Genomic DNA, 14,821 nt, shown 5'->3' on the forward strand with positions numbered 1-14,821 from the left:
AATAAGAGTGTGATGGGGGAATTGGTTGCCTAGTTTTAAAAACCTCATTCAGCATTCAGGGTTACGTTTCACAATGCGGGCTATCTGGTGAAGCTTTCCAAATAGCTGTGGATTAGCATAAATATTAAGAAGAGGTCTGCACAAAGATGTGTGATAATGGATAAGAGCGTCTGCTAAATGACTAAAATGTAAATGTAAATGCTTGATGGAGTCATTAGAATGATGGGATGAAGTGCCCAGGACTGATTATTAGAGCTGGAGAATAAACTGGAGGAGACAACTCAGACAACTCAGTTTATCACAGGCACCTCAGGTCACAGTACCAAACATATTTCGCTCAACTGTATAGTGTATTTAGCAGCTAGCTTTTCACTACAGGAATCAAGTCCCGAGGGTCTATAAGAGTAGCTTTGAAGGTGGTCCTCTGTAGCTCAGCTGGTAGAGCACGGCGCTTGTAACGCCAAGGTAGTGGGTTCGATCCCCGGGACCACCCATACACAAAAAAATAATAATGTATGCACGCATGACTGTAAGTCGCTTTGGATAAAAGCGTCTGCTAAATGGCATATTATTATTATTATAAGATAACTAAGAAACAAAAGCCAATGGAGTTTTAAAATCAAATTGAACCTTTGTCTGTGCTCTATCAGATCAGAGTAGCAAATGAATATACTTGTAGTTCATAGGTATTTGGCAGCTAGTACTTCACTACAGGGATTAGGTAGCTCTGATTGTCTCTGAATGGTAGTTTACTAGCTTTGAATGTTATTAATACAGACCAGTGGCGGTCGGTGCCGTTTAAGATGAGGACAATATTTATTTTAATGAGCATGGCCTTATTTCTATTACAGCATATTGGATGACTGTCATTCATATTCCATTCACCCAGTTCAATGTAACATCGATAGGTTTAGGCTACTATATAATACTATAATTTTCCCTGTACCCATCATGAGGTTGCTACAACCTAGCCTATGAATGAAAGTTTACAACGTATGTGCACACAGGTCAAGAGAAAGATTTGAGGTGACAGACAGACACATGGACAGACAGTGACACATTCAATACTGCCTAGCACAGTCTTGCCTGCATCTAGCTGATCTAGGATGTAATTATTAGTCCAACAGTTGCAAATGAGAGTTTCTATTGGACAAATTCAAGTATGTTTATCCCCATTCTGTTCCGTTTGCGAAAAGTTTTTCAACAGAATCGGCGGAATGAATACACCTCTGATCACATGCAAACAGTTAACTTTCATAACCATATACAAACAACTCGTTGTGTTCCTTCTCGCATCTATGCGCTCTACTCCGAACACCTTTTCCTTTCGCTTGTGGACTTCAATGCACAACACATCAGCTGTCTGTGACCAGGCGAAAAAACCTTTCCAGGCCAAACCTTCATATCATAATCGCTACACACAGCCTACATTGTTGTCACCATATTAGCTAAAGTAACAACATAGCTAATAGAACTAACGCGTTAGTAAACCGCTACAATCATACAGTACAGTGTACAGTCAGTAAGCAGTTTAGCAGTTACACCGACAATAAATTAGTAAAACCAAAAGCTTACCTTGACTTGGAAGAGTTCCAGTGTTGGATAGTCATTGCCAGCTAGCTAACATAGCATCCCTCTGTTTGAGCCGGGTGTTTGAGTAGGCTAAACTAGCTAGCTGCATTTGCTAGCCAAGTAAGTGAAAGTTTAAAATAAATATAGCTAGCTCTTTCTCTCTCTCTGTTTCTTGCTCCTCCTTCATTTTTGAAGAAATGAATTTGTTCAAAACTGTTCAACCATTGTCTTTCTCTTTGTGTCTACTACTCACCATATTTTATGCACTGCAGTGCTAGCTAGCTGTAGCTTATGCTTTCAGTACTAGATTAATTATCTGATCCTTTGATTGGGTGGAAAACATGTCAGTTCATGTTGCAAGAGCTCTGATAGGTTGGAGGATGTCCTCCGGATGTTGTCATAATTACTGTGTAAGTCTAAGGAAGAGGGTGAGAACCACTTTTTTAATGTTTCTCTATTTCTATTTTTATGAAATTCACTGAGGAGGATGGTCCTTCCGTTCCTTCTCTGAGGAGCCTCCACTGATACAGACACAAGAGCACTGGAGTTTTAAAACCAAATTGAGCATCTGCCTGTGCTCTATTTCTTTTATTACTGACAGGATAGTGAGAGATGGTTGAAGTCCAATAACACAAATACAGGAAACCATATCATATAAACAAATGTTTACACTACATTAAATCTGTACAAAATGCTCAATAGGATTTCTGCAGCAGTGCAACTCTGACCATATAGTTTACATCAAGATAAAATAGCATGACAATAAATAAACAAATATCACTTCAATTACATAGATTATGTAAGATATTTAATGGCATTTTTTTTTGCCCTTCCCACCACATGTTATAGGAATTGGAATCACTGTAAATGTCTTACTGTACAACACCTATGGTAGTGTTGCTGAAAATACAGTGATTATCCTACAGTGTACAACACATTATATTGACAGGAATTATCAGTTAGACATTGCCATGATCAAGATACAAATCACAAGTCAAACTGTATATCATCCTTTCAACAGTATTCACCCAGACCAGGACATTGTTGCTGGTATGTTATTGACATGGAGATACTGGGACTTTTTGTTTTACATTCACATGTTTTAAATATAGCTACTGTTCTGTCATTAGTTTAGTAAGCTTAGATACTGGCCCAAAGGTGTGTTACTCTAGGTGGTTCAATAAAAGAGGAAAGCAAATAACTAACTCTCTCTCTCTCTCTCTCTCTCTCTCTCTCTTTCTCTAAGCTTCTGATTTCAACCAACAGAGAGGATTCTTCTCCAGTCAATGGGTTTGAAACTAAACCCTGAGGTAACTCTAAAGCTCTTGCTCTTTCTTGACAGTTATAAACAACTTGCCAGTATAATCCTTGGTGAGACACTCATCTTGAATCTGAACCATATGACAACACACTACTCCTGCTTTTAACAACAGGCAACACTGAACAACCTTCGACTTTTCCTTCCAGAATACATGGTCTTTACTTACATGTTCAGGAGCATGTTGGAGCTCCAAGTATTTACACCATAAATACTTGACTATACAGGAACTTAATACTTGAATATACAGACATTTACACATAAGCACATACACACACACACTCCCGGTGCATGCATGATGCATGACTCCATTCTAGAATATACTTAAAATGTATACAAGACAAAATATCAAGTAGATACAATGTACTTTCTCATGAATGTCAAACTCATACTTTGGTCAAGCAATAAGGTTAATAATGTCATTTTCATAATTCTACACAACAACAAAATACATATTAAGGCAAAAGTAACTATCAGTCACGTTAAACAACAAAGTTTAAAAAACACACTTTTAAAATATTTCTGTACACAGTATTTCATCATAGAAAAATATGTGTGTTGCACAGAGTGGTGAGATCTTTTCCTAACCCACCATAGTACAATGTATGATAAGGTGACATGGTATCTCATATCAATAGACATACCCCTTCATTAGTCCCAATGACCCTCACAGTTCAAGATGTAGCTTTCCTAAAATGGATGCTAGCTATTGCATTCTGAATGATGTTATTTCACCTGAAAGGAAAGTTAGGATCTATTGCAAGATATAACATTAATAGGACTTATTCTCTTCCAATTGTCAGTTCCATGTCTTAGACTTTTGACCATAACAATATCAAATCATTTGTTTCATCAATCCTCATGGGAGGTTGTCATGACTACTCTGATGTCTGTGTCTATCTCATCACAAACCTGTAAACAATTTAGGTCAAATCAGTACAAGCATTCCCTCAAACAGCTATACAAAGCATATCATACTCAGCCCATCCATACAAGCCCAGAAACTCGACAGAGAAGGAGTAAAACATGTAGTTCAACATCTGGGGTCAGATATAAGATCACAACAGTAAGCAAATCCTGCTATTGTATCTGAGCCAGCAGGAGCAACAGCATTCCACAGGCATTGTCACAGTCTGCAGCGAGTGTGCTGAGATACAACGCAAGCTTTAGGATTGAGAAATACAGCCCTCCAAGCACCACAGTATACTGTAGTACTTAGATAGTGCAAGTCAGAGCAACCAGTGGCCATGGACCCCCTACCAGGCTGCTGTCTGAAGCCATGTTCTGCCTCACTGACTGACTGAATGAGAGAGGGAGAGATGTATGGATGGCTATAGGGCTGAGGCTTTAGTGGGGTTAGTTCAGGTCAGCCAGGCTGAGGAACATAAGGTTAATGTCCCCAGCGTGAAGCAGCCAGAGGCCCCACAGCGCTCCTGGGGACACAGACCATTGAGAGGGACAAGATGTCTGTCCTATTTACATAGAGGATAATTGCAGGAGTCAGTCAGTGTAGCTCTGCCACCTGTCAACACCGCAGGTCAATGAACACACTGTCTGGAGCAGCTCCTGATGGTGTATTGCTTGGGCTAGAACATTCCTCCATAGGTTTCAACAGGAGCTTCTCTGTTACTATTTCCAGTGGGGGACGAGAGGGAGTCTTCTGGCATACGACTGTGGTTGCGTCTGTGTGTTGATCTCCTGTTCTGCAGCAAGTGCTTCTGCACCATTATACAAATGACCAAAGTGTCTCTCTCTCTCTCTGCTTGACAAAAGATAACACATTGTTTCATTAGCACTGCCACTGAAAAAACTTTTGCCACATTGGACATAATTTGAGTTTGAGAGACAGCATTACGATTAATCCATGGCTGTTTCAAGCATTAGGCGAAAGCTTGAGGAATATTAGACATAATCTACTGAGTCCTGGGAGTTGAGAAGGCCTGCTGTTGAAGAAGTGTAGAGGGCCAAGCAGCCAAGCAGGAGGTTAACACAACTGATACCAGCAGAAGATCCAATATAGGTGACGACACTGCCAAAAAAAAGAAAGATTCAGTTAGTATAGTGGTTCAAATTCCAATCAAAGCCCAAAGCCATATATATATATATACAGTGAGGGAAAAAAGTATTTGATCCCCTGCTGATTTTGTACGTTTGCCCACTGACAAAGAAATGATCTGTCATGAGCACTCTCTCTCCCTGGTAGCAACATTAATTGCATTCAATTATCTTCCACTCTGCTCACCTCCCTCTCTCTACTCAGCCTAACTAGCTCCACCTGCCCTGCTCTGCTCTTGTTACCTGGCCAGCTGCACTGCATTTCCCACTCACCATCCTCACCTTGCCTCACTCTGTTCTAATTACTCTGCCAGCTGAACTGCATTTCCCCACTACCTCTCCCAGTATATCAAGCCCTGGTTTTCAGCCAAGCCCTGTCAGATCGTCTTCAAACCCCGGACCAGTAACCTGCCTGTCTGCGCTCTGACTCCTGTTTGTGATACCGATCCTTTCTTGACTGCCTCCTTGTTCTACTGCCCCGTCTATCCCAACCTGCCTTCTGGACCTCGACTACTCTCCGATCTTCAGCCCCTCCGGTAACTCGTTTCTGCCTTCTGTCTCTCACCACGATATTTGCCCAGCCCTGATCTGTACTTCTGCCTGCCATTCATATTGCTGTTGTGTGTGTGTGTTCCCCCAGGTCTCCGACCACCAGATGAGCGTGCCCAGACGTTTCACCACCCTCAGCCCGATACGCCGCTCCATCACTGGGGAACACACACACTAAGCACTTGGACTGGACACCCCCGGACATTTGGTGACCCCCGGAGCACAGGTACCCACAGGAGGACCCTGAAAGACCCCTGACCCCCCTGGGACTCCTCTTCCCGCCTGTAACCTTGAATAAAGAACTCTGAATTTGAACTTGCGCTCTTGGGTCCTCTTCTGTTCGTGACATGATCAGTCTATAATTTTAATGGTAGGTTTATTTGAACAGTGAGAGACAGAATAACAACAAAATAATCTAGAAAAACGCATGTCAAAAATGTTATACATTGATTTGCATTTTAATGAGGGAAATAAGTATTTGACCCCCTCTCAATCAGAAAGATTTCTGGCTCCCAGGTGTCTTTTATACAGATAACGAGCTGAGATTAGGAGCACACTCGTAAAGGGAGTGCTCCTAATCTCAGCTTGTTACCTGTATAAAAGACACCTGTCCACAGAAGCAATCAATCAGATTCCAAACTTTCCACCATGGCCAAGACCAAAGAGCTCTCCAAGGATGTCAGGGACAAGATTGTAGACCTACACAAGGCTGGAATGGGCTACAAGACCATCGCCAGTCAGCTTGGTGAGAAGGTGACAACAGTTGGTGCGATTATTCGCAAATGGAAGAAACATAAAAGAACTGTCAATCTCCCTCGGCCTGTGGCTCCATGCAAGATCTCACCTCGTGGAGTTGCAATGATCATGAGAACGGTGAGGAATCAGCCCAGAACTACACGGGAGGATCTTGCCAATGATCTCAAGGCAGCTGGGACCATAGTCACCAAGAAAACAATTAGTAACACACTACGCCGTGTAGGACTGAAATCCTGCAGCACCCACAAGGTCCCCCTGCTCAAGAAAGCACATATACATGCCCGTCTGAAGTTTGCCAATGAACATCTGAATGATTCAGAGGAGAACTGGGTGAAAGTGTTGAGGTCAGATGAGACCAAAATCGAGCTCTTTGGCATCATCTCAACTCGCCGTGTTTGGAGGAGGAGGAATGCTGCCTATGACCCCAAGAACACCATCCCCACCGTCAAACATGGAGGTGGAAACATTATGCTTTGGGGGTGTTTTTCTGCTAAGGGGACAGGACAACTTCACCGCATCAAAGGGACGATGGACGGGGCCATGTACCGTCAAATCTTGGGTGAGAACCTCCTTCCCTCAGCCAGGGCATTGAAAATGGGTCGTGGATGGGTATTCCAGCATGACAATGACCCAAAACACACGGCCAAGGCAACAAAGGAGTGGCTCAATAAGAAGCACATTAAGGTCCTGGAGTGGCCTAGCCAGTCTCCAGACCTTAATCCCATAGAAAATATGTGGAGAGAGCGGAAGGTTCGAATTGCCAAACGTCAGGCTCGAAACCTTAATGACTTGGAGAAGATCTGCAAAGAGGAGTGGGACAAAATCCCTCCTGAGATGTGTGCAAACCTGGTGGCCAACTACAAGAAACGTCTGACCTCTGTGATTGCCAACAAGGGTTTTGCCACCAAGTACTAAATCATGTTTTGCAGAGGGGTCAAATACTTATTTCCCTCATTAAAATGCAAATCAATTTATAACATTTTTGACATGCGTTTTTCTGGATTTTTTTGTTGTTATTCTGTCTCTCACTGTTCAAATAAACCTACCATTAAAATTATAGACTGATCATTTATTTGTCAGTGGGCAAACGTACAAAATCAGCAGAGGATCAAATACTTTTTTCCCTCACTGTATATACACAGTGCATTCGGAAAGTATTCAGACCCCATGACTTTTTCCAAATGTTGTTACGTTACAGTCTTATTCTAAAATTGAATAGGTTTTTTCCCTCACCAGTCTACACACAATACCCCATAATGACAAAGGTTTTCAGAAAATGTTGCAAATGTATAAAATAAAATAAATCTGAAATATCACATTTACATAAGTACTCAGTACTTTGTTGAAGGACCTTTGGCAGCGATTACAGCCTTGAGTCTTCTTGGGTATGACGCTACAAGCTTGGCACCTGTATTTGGGGAGTTTCTCCCATTCTTCTCTACAGATCCTCTCAAGATCTGTCAGGTTGGATGGGGAGTGTTGTTGCACAGCTATTTTCAGGTCTCTCCAGAGATGTTCGATCGGGTTCAAATCCGGGCTCTGGCTGGGCCACTCAAGGACATTCAGAGACTTGTCTCAAAGCCACTCCTGCGTTGTCTTGGCTGTGTGCTTAGGGTCGTTGTCCTGTTGGAAGGTGAACCTTCGCCCCAGTCTGAGGTCCTGAGCGCTCTGGAGCAGGTTTTCATCAAGGATCTCTCTGTACTTTGCTCCGTTCATCTTTCTCTCGATCCTGATTAGTCTCCCAGTCCCTGCCGCTGAAAAACATCCCCACAGCATGATGCTGCCACCACCATGCTTTACCATAGGGATGGTGCCAGGTTTCCTCCAGAAGTGATCCTTGGCATTTTGGCCAAAGAGTTCAATCTTGGTTTCATCAGACCAGAGAATCTTGTTTCTCATGGTCTGAGAGTCCTTTAGGTGCCTTTTGGCAAACTCCAAGCGGGCTGTCATGTGCCTTTTACTGAGGAGGGGCTTCTGTCTGGCCACTCTACCATAAACGCCTGATTGGTGGAGTGCTTCGGAGATGTTTGTCCTTCTGGAAGGTTCTCCCATCTCCACAGAGGAACTCTGGAGCTCTGTCAGAGTGACCATTGGGTTCTTGGTCACCTCCCTGACCAAGGCCCTTCTCCCCCGATTGCTCAGTTTGGCCGGGCGGCCAGCTCTAGGAGGAGTCTTGTTGGTTTCAAACTTCTTCCATTTAAGAATGATGGAGGCCACTGTGTACTTTGGGACCTTCAACGCTGCAGAATTTTTGGGGGGACAATTCCTTCGACCTCATGGCTTAGTTTTTGCTCTGACATGCACTGTTAACTGTGGGACCTTATATAGACAGGTGTGTGTCTTTCCAAATCATGTCCAATCAATTGAATTTACCACAGGTGGACTCCAATCAAGTTGTAGAAACATCTCAATGATGAAAAATGGAAACAGGATGCACCTGAGCTCAATTTTGAGTCTCATACCAAAGGGTCTGAATACTTTTGTAAATAAGTTATTTCTGTTTTTCATTTTTAATACATTTGCAAAAATTTCTAAAAACCTGTTTTCGCTTTGTAATTATGGATTGTGTAGATTGATGAGGAAAAAAATTCATTTAATACATTTTAGAATAAGGCTGTAACTTAACAAAATGTGGAAAAAGGGAAGGGCCTGAATACTTTACGAATGCACTGTAAGTGAACAGTGAATTCTCCCATACACCTGGGCATTATCATGACCAACAAAAGGCAACTATACTGAACAAAAATATAAACGCAACATGCAACAATTTCTAAGATTTTGCCGCGTTACAGTTCATATAAGGAAATCAGTAAATATAAATAAATTAGGCCCTAATCTCCTTAATTGCAGAAACACTATTCCCAAATCTAGAAATGAGTGGATTTCGTGCTTGACTGGACACTCCAGTTGTAGCTCATCAGGCCCTCTGTTAAATCGGAAAATAGGAGGCATTGGGCTTTGAAAATAAAGGAGCTGTTCCTAATAATAGCACAGCTACCTCAGGTTCCTGCATGAATATTTATGAGGGAGTATACAGACTGATCTCTGCTCTCTCTCCATTTCTCTCTGTCTGCTCACCCCCCTCTCTCTATTTCTTCCTGTCTGCTTTTTTTCTCCATCCCTCTTTCTTTCTATCTTTCATCTCTCTCCATCTTTCTGACTGCAGTCTCTCTCTCCATGTTTCACTCTTCTCTCACTCTCCTCTCTGCCCCTCTCTCCTTCTCTCAGACAGTAGCTGTGATGACCCTTGTGTATCACACCACAAAACATAACAAAATCAAGGTGAACATTTATTGAATGCACCAGAGTACAATAGGAGCAAAGCAAATCAATCTGTGTTGGAGTCAAAGCTTTCCAAAGCCTTGTGTTCTCAAAGGCAGGACACAATGCTGAAGAGCCAAAAGTGAATGTCTAAATGATTCAAAATGAATTAATTTATTCACATTACATAATTACCAATATGCTGCAGTAAAGTCTACACAAATTACACAATGGAAGAGGGAACAAGGTATTTTCACAGCCTCAAGTACACCAACACAGAAACAGGTTCTGGGGGGGATATTTTTCAGTTTGTTGCAATTTAGAGAGACAGTATGATCATAGGAGTATAATATAGGGAAACCTAAACCATTTAAGTGTGAATGCTAACCTTGACACTGAGACCCCTGTCCTCCTCCTCTTCCATCCTCCCTCCATCTCTCTCTGTCCGTCAGGGTGTGGTGTCTCCACGGTGCATGGAGGCCCGCCCCCAGACACCATGGCCGCCACTCCCTCCTCCTCCCCCAGGGTCCTGGTCAGACTCTGGTTGGCTCTGGGCCCGCTCAGGCTTGGGGTTAGGTGTGCAGGGAGGGTCAGGGTGCTGGACAGACATGGTCCTCCTCAGGTGGGTGCGTTTACACAGGAAGTCAGGCTTGGCAGAGAGGCCGAAGGAGCCTTTCTTCAGGACCATGCGGACTGAGGGGGTCTTCTTTGGTCTGGCCCGGTGGCCAAACTGCAGTGAGGAGAGATGCACTGCATAGCCATCACTTAGGAACTATGGGAGAGAGAGCGAGAGAGAGAGAGAGAGAGAGAGAGAGAGAGAGAGAGAGAGAGAGAGAGAGAGAGAGAGAGAGAGAGAGAGAGAGAGAGAGAGAGAGAGAGAGAGAGAGAGAGAGAGAGAGAGAGAGAGAGAGAGAGAGAGAGAAGGAGACAGTTAGTGAGAGTGGCCATGTTTGATAAAATAATAGAAGACTAAACAGGTAGATAGAGATGGAGAGTGACAGGAAAGAACAAAAGCCACAGACAGACCGGAATAGATACATCAAAACACGATCGATAGCTATTAGTGAATCAATGCCATTAGCTTGAACGTTAAAGAAAAGTAGAAGAGTGTACAGTTCCCTGATGTCTACCTGGCATTGATTCTGGTACTTCTTGGAAGGCCTGCCCACAATATAAATCTGGGAAGGACTCAGACCCAGCATGTTGTACACGGAGATGTCCTTCATGGAGCCATAGGCTGAGTTGATCTTAATGTGACACTGGCAGAGAGAGAGAAAAGAGAGAGAGACAGAGAGGGAGGGTGAAAGAGAGAGAGAAAGAGGGAGAGAGACAGAGAGGGAGAGCGAGAGAGAGAGAGAGAGAGAGAGAGAGAGAGAGAGAGAGAGAGAGAGAGAGAGAGAGAGAGAGAGAGAGAGAGAGAGAGAGAGAGAGAGAGAGAGAGAGAGAGAGAGAGAGAGAGAGAGAGAGAGAGAGAGAGAAAGAAAGAAAGAAAGAAAGAAAGAAAGAAAGAAAGAAAGAAAGAAAGAAAGAAAGAAAGAAAGAAAGAAAGAAAGAAAGAAAGAAAGAAAGAAAGAAAGAATGAAAGATAGATAGAAAGATAGAAGGAGGGAGAGAGACAGAGAGGGAAGGGAAGTAACACTTGATGATGGGTTTGGCACTTTTATGCAGTGCGACCAGAGGTTATACTGCTGTGCCTACAAAGTCAATGTCAATGTGAGAACCAAAGAAGTGTGCGTGAGAAATAGGGGAGGAAGGGAGAGAGAGAAAAAGAGAGAGAGAGAAAGGGAGAGAAAAAATAGAATGAGAGACATATAGAGGGGAGAGAGAGAAAGAAAGAGAGAAAGAGACATACACAAAGAGAAGGAGTCGAGATAGAGAGAAAGAAAGAAAAAGAGATCCACTGTATTATGAATGTATTGTACCTCCTGCACTAGGTTCCTGAGGAAGATGGTTTTCTGTCTCAGTGGGTCGTGGACCAAGCCCTCAGAGAAGAAGATCATGCCCTGGGGGAAGTTGTGTTGGGACAGCCATGACACCACGCGCTGCTTCTGCATGTCTGGCCTCCCTGTGATGTAGATGATAAGATAGCCCAGGTCCTGCCAGTGTCTGGACACAAAGATAAATAGATACATTCCTCTGAGAATTACCGTTTTCACTGAACATAAACACAGACTGACATCAATAATATTCCTCTGAGATTTATGGTATATTTTCTTATTTTTCTCAGTCATCTTTTTAGTGTTTGTTTTCTCCCTTCATGTATTAAAGGGATACTTCAGGATTGTTGACAATGAAGCCCTTTATCTACTTCCCCAGAGTCAGATGAACTCGTGGATACATTTTCTATGTATCTGTGTCCAGTATGAAGGACGTTAGAGGTAGTCTTGCGAACCAGTGCTAACTAGCGTTAGCGCAATGACTGGAAGTCTACAGCTGTTCAGGTAGACTTCCAGTTATTGCGCTAATGCTAGTTAGCAATTGCTCTAACGCTAGTTAGCAACTTCCTTCAACCTCCCTTTAATGTGACAAAATAAAAGGATAATATTCTGAGCTGAACAGATTACTTGTTGGCATTGCAATTTAGTTATAATTTTCATTCCATTAATAAGTTATCTCTGCTTGAACTGCTCCTTAATCAAACAAAAGCTGGAAGGCACATTCACAAACACACACATTCACAAACACTCGCACACACACACTTGGAGGCATCAGTTACCTGACGACGTCCACAGCTCCGGGGCGGACTTTAGGGTCGCTGCCCATGATGGAGACGCTAGCAGCGAAGGAGCCATCGATGCTGAACACCACACACTCCATCCCCCTGGGCAGCACCGTCAGGTAGGCCTCCGCACTCGTCTGATCTCCCCTGGGGAGAGAGAGGTAAAGAGAGGGGGAGAGGAGGGAGGATGATTGCTAGGTATGGTGGTAATTCACAGCAGCAGTACCTCTTGGGCTCATTGTTATTCAACAACCTGTGAGTACACTGTTAGAGCTTCACAGTACTTTAGCTCCATCACTGATATGGGCTGAAATGTAATGCCGTACTCCTCCACTTTCATGGGAACTCATCCCAACCCGCATCCTTTTCATTATTGATACAACCTCTAACATACTGTAACAAACATGCTGTGGTTACATTTCATTAAGAAATAAAATGGAGCTGTTTGCTTACTTGACCACCATTTTGATAGGGTAGACCCCGGTGGCCAGCTTCTTGCTCTTGGGGATGGTGTAGACCACTCTACCACTACTGGTGGTCACCTCTGTGTCAAAGTGGACCCAGCGGCCGGACTGGGGCTGGGTCATCAGGAGAATGTCCACCTGGGAGAGGACAAGATAGATTCATGATAAGATGATAAGATAACGAACGGTTCAGGGCAGCAATTGAATTCCCTTCAATAAACTTTAGTGTTGACGTCTGTCAAAGCAAATTCCTTTGTCAGACCACTATAAGAGAAGTATCAATTTCACTTTATTGACACGCAGACACTTTTAAAAGTGTTGCAACTATAGTGTTGTAAATAGTGCAACTAGTGTTTGCAAATTATGCAAAAAGGTTCAGGAGCAAGATCCTTCGTCAGAGCACTATGGGTTTATCTTTATTGACACGCAGACACGTTTAATGAATAATGTTTATTGCTGAGGCATGTTGTGTCATGTCGTCACCTTCTCTCCAGTCAGAGTCACCATGTCCAGGGGGCCGTACATGAACCGACCAACCAGAGTCTGTGGTCCCTCCTCTGTGGCGATGACATCATTCACCCTGTGGTTGCCAGTCACGTTCTGCATGAGGAAAGCGATTTATTGTCACTTCTCTTTGGCTTTGTGTGCATCCCAAATGGCACCCTACACTCTTAGAAAAAAAGATGCTATCTAGAACCTAAAAGGAGAACCCTTTCAATAACCATTTTTGGTTCCAAGTAGAACTCCTTTGGTTCCAGGTAGAACCCTTTTGGGTTCCATGTAGAACCCTTTCCACAGACGGTTCTACATTGAACCGAAAAGGGTTGTACCTGGAACCAAAAAGGGTTATCCAATGGGGACAGCAGAAGAACCCTTTTGGAACCCTTTTTTCTAAGAGTGTATTACCCATATAGTGCACTACTTTTGACCAGAGACCATGATCCCTGGTCAAATGTAATGCACTATAAAGGGAATAGGGTGCCATTTGGGACTACGCATTTGTCTTTCATTACTTTCTGCATCACTCCTCCTCAGATGTAGTGTTTACATCGGCAGGAGGAAATGGGATGTCAAAGAAAGGATGACAAATAGCCCTACTTTTTCCCTGTTTTGATGCGATGCATCACATTTGAGACGTGTGGCGAATGAGTCTCAGAAGAAGGCTGTCAAATCTCCATGAACCCTGGTTACAGTAGGAGTGTGGTTCTGGTTCCCCTTCACTACATCTCATTTCAAATGGCAGTATGAATAACTCTAACTGAGCTGAGCTAAGGAGAAATCCTCTAACTCTATGATTGCGTCCCAAATGGCACCCTATTCAATATGTAGTGCACACTACTTTTGACCAGGGCCCATATGGCTCTAGTCAAAAGTAGTGCACTACATAGGGAATAGCATGCCATTTGGGACATAAACCAACTTTATTGCTGAGCTGGTGGGATTTAAATAGGAAATGAAAGCAGAGGAGTTTGCAGATGTAATTCCCTGGCTCTGTTACAGTGATGCCATGCTGCATTACCTCAGTCATAACCACAGGTGGTTGGTGATAGAGTGATTGGGTTTGACTGAAGGAAACTTTCAGGAACACTTGAAGGGCAATTTATAAGGGTTGTGGTGCAGTAGCGTCTGTACTTTAAGGGCTCTATTTTAACAAACCTAACCCAATGGTAAATGTTTGCGCTGGCAGTAGCATTATAGGTTCGGGGGTGTTTGAGAAATATTTTAGCTATTTTCACAACCGGAATTATGGGAGCAGTAGTTGGCAGTGGCGCGAAAGGGCTGGGTTTTGATGAATGAACAAGTTGTGGGTGTGTCGAGGCTTGACACCTCACTGGACAATCAGAACGTGGTCCATGGCTAAATATGTGGTTGCTTCAAGTTGTGTATTTACGTATTGTGTTGTCATCAACTCCAATTTGAATGTTAGTCCGTTATAGCCTAGCTCGTAAATAGCCTGCCCCATATTTGCTAAATATTTTGAACATGTTTGCCGGCCACATTGTTCTAATTGCATTGCTTCAATATGGAATTACATTGTTAAACATAGGCTATAGCATTCACACTGATATAAGGGCTAGGCCTACTGTTAATTGCAGTCTGGACATGGACATGCCAAATGTAGTCAAT

The 14,821-nt window shown here is 43.1% G+C and overlaps 1 protein-coding gene across 2 annotated transcripts in view; it reads right to left on the bottom strand.

Annotated features, from left to right (window-relative positions):
• Positions 1–2,114: 2,114 nt before the first annotated feature.
• LOC121559958 (membrane-associated phosphatidylinositol transfer protein 3-like) overlaps positions 2,115–14,821 on the bottom strand; it is a 93,477-nt gene continuing 80,770 nt past the window's right edge. Inside the window, exons 12-18 of one of the 2 annotated variants that reach the window (XM_045212248.1) lie at positions 13,178–13,294; positions 12,684–12,832; positions 12,228–12,377; positions 11,434–11,617; positions 10,642–10,770; positions 9,900–10,283; positions 2,115–4,919 (exon numbers count right to left, since the gene is read on the bottom strand). In XM_045212248.1, the coding sequence (XP_045068183.1) occupies positions 9,960–10,283; positions 10,642–10,770; positions 11,434–11,617; positions 12,228–12,377; positions 12,684–12,832; positions 13,178–13,294 (1,053 nt within the window). In that variant the 3' untranslated portion in view covers positions 2,115–4,919; positions 9,900–9,959. The remainder of the gene's footprint in view (positions 4,920–9,899; positions 10,284–10,641; positions 10,771–11,433; positions 11,618–12,227; positions 12,378–12,683; positions 12,833–13,177; positions 13,295–14,821) is intronic. The other variant, XM_045212251.1, reaches the window with a different exon arrangement.

Source organism: Coregonus clupeaformis, chromosome 5 (assembly GCF_020615455.1).
Source record: "Coregonus clupeaformis isolate EN_2021a chromosome 5, ASM2061545v1, whole genome shotgun sequence".
Classification (NCBI taxonomy): domain Eukaryota; kingdom Metazoa; phylum Chordata; class Actinopteri; order Salmoniformes; family Salmonidae; genus Coregonus; species Coregonus clupeaformis.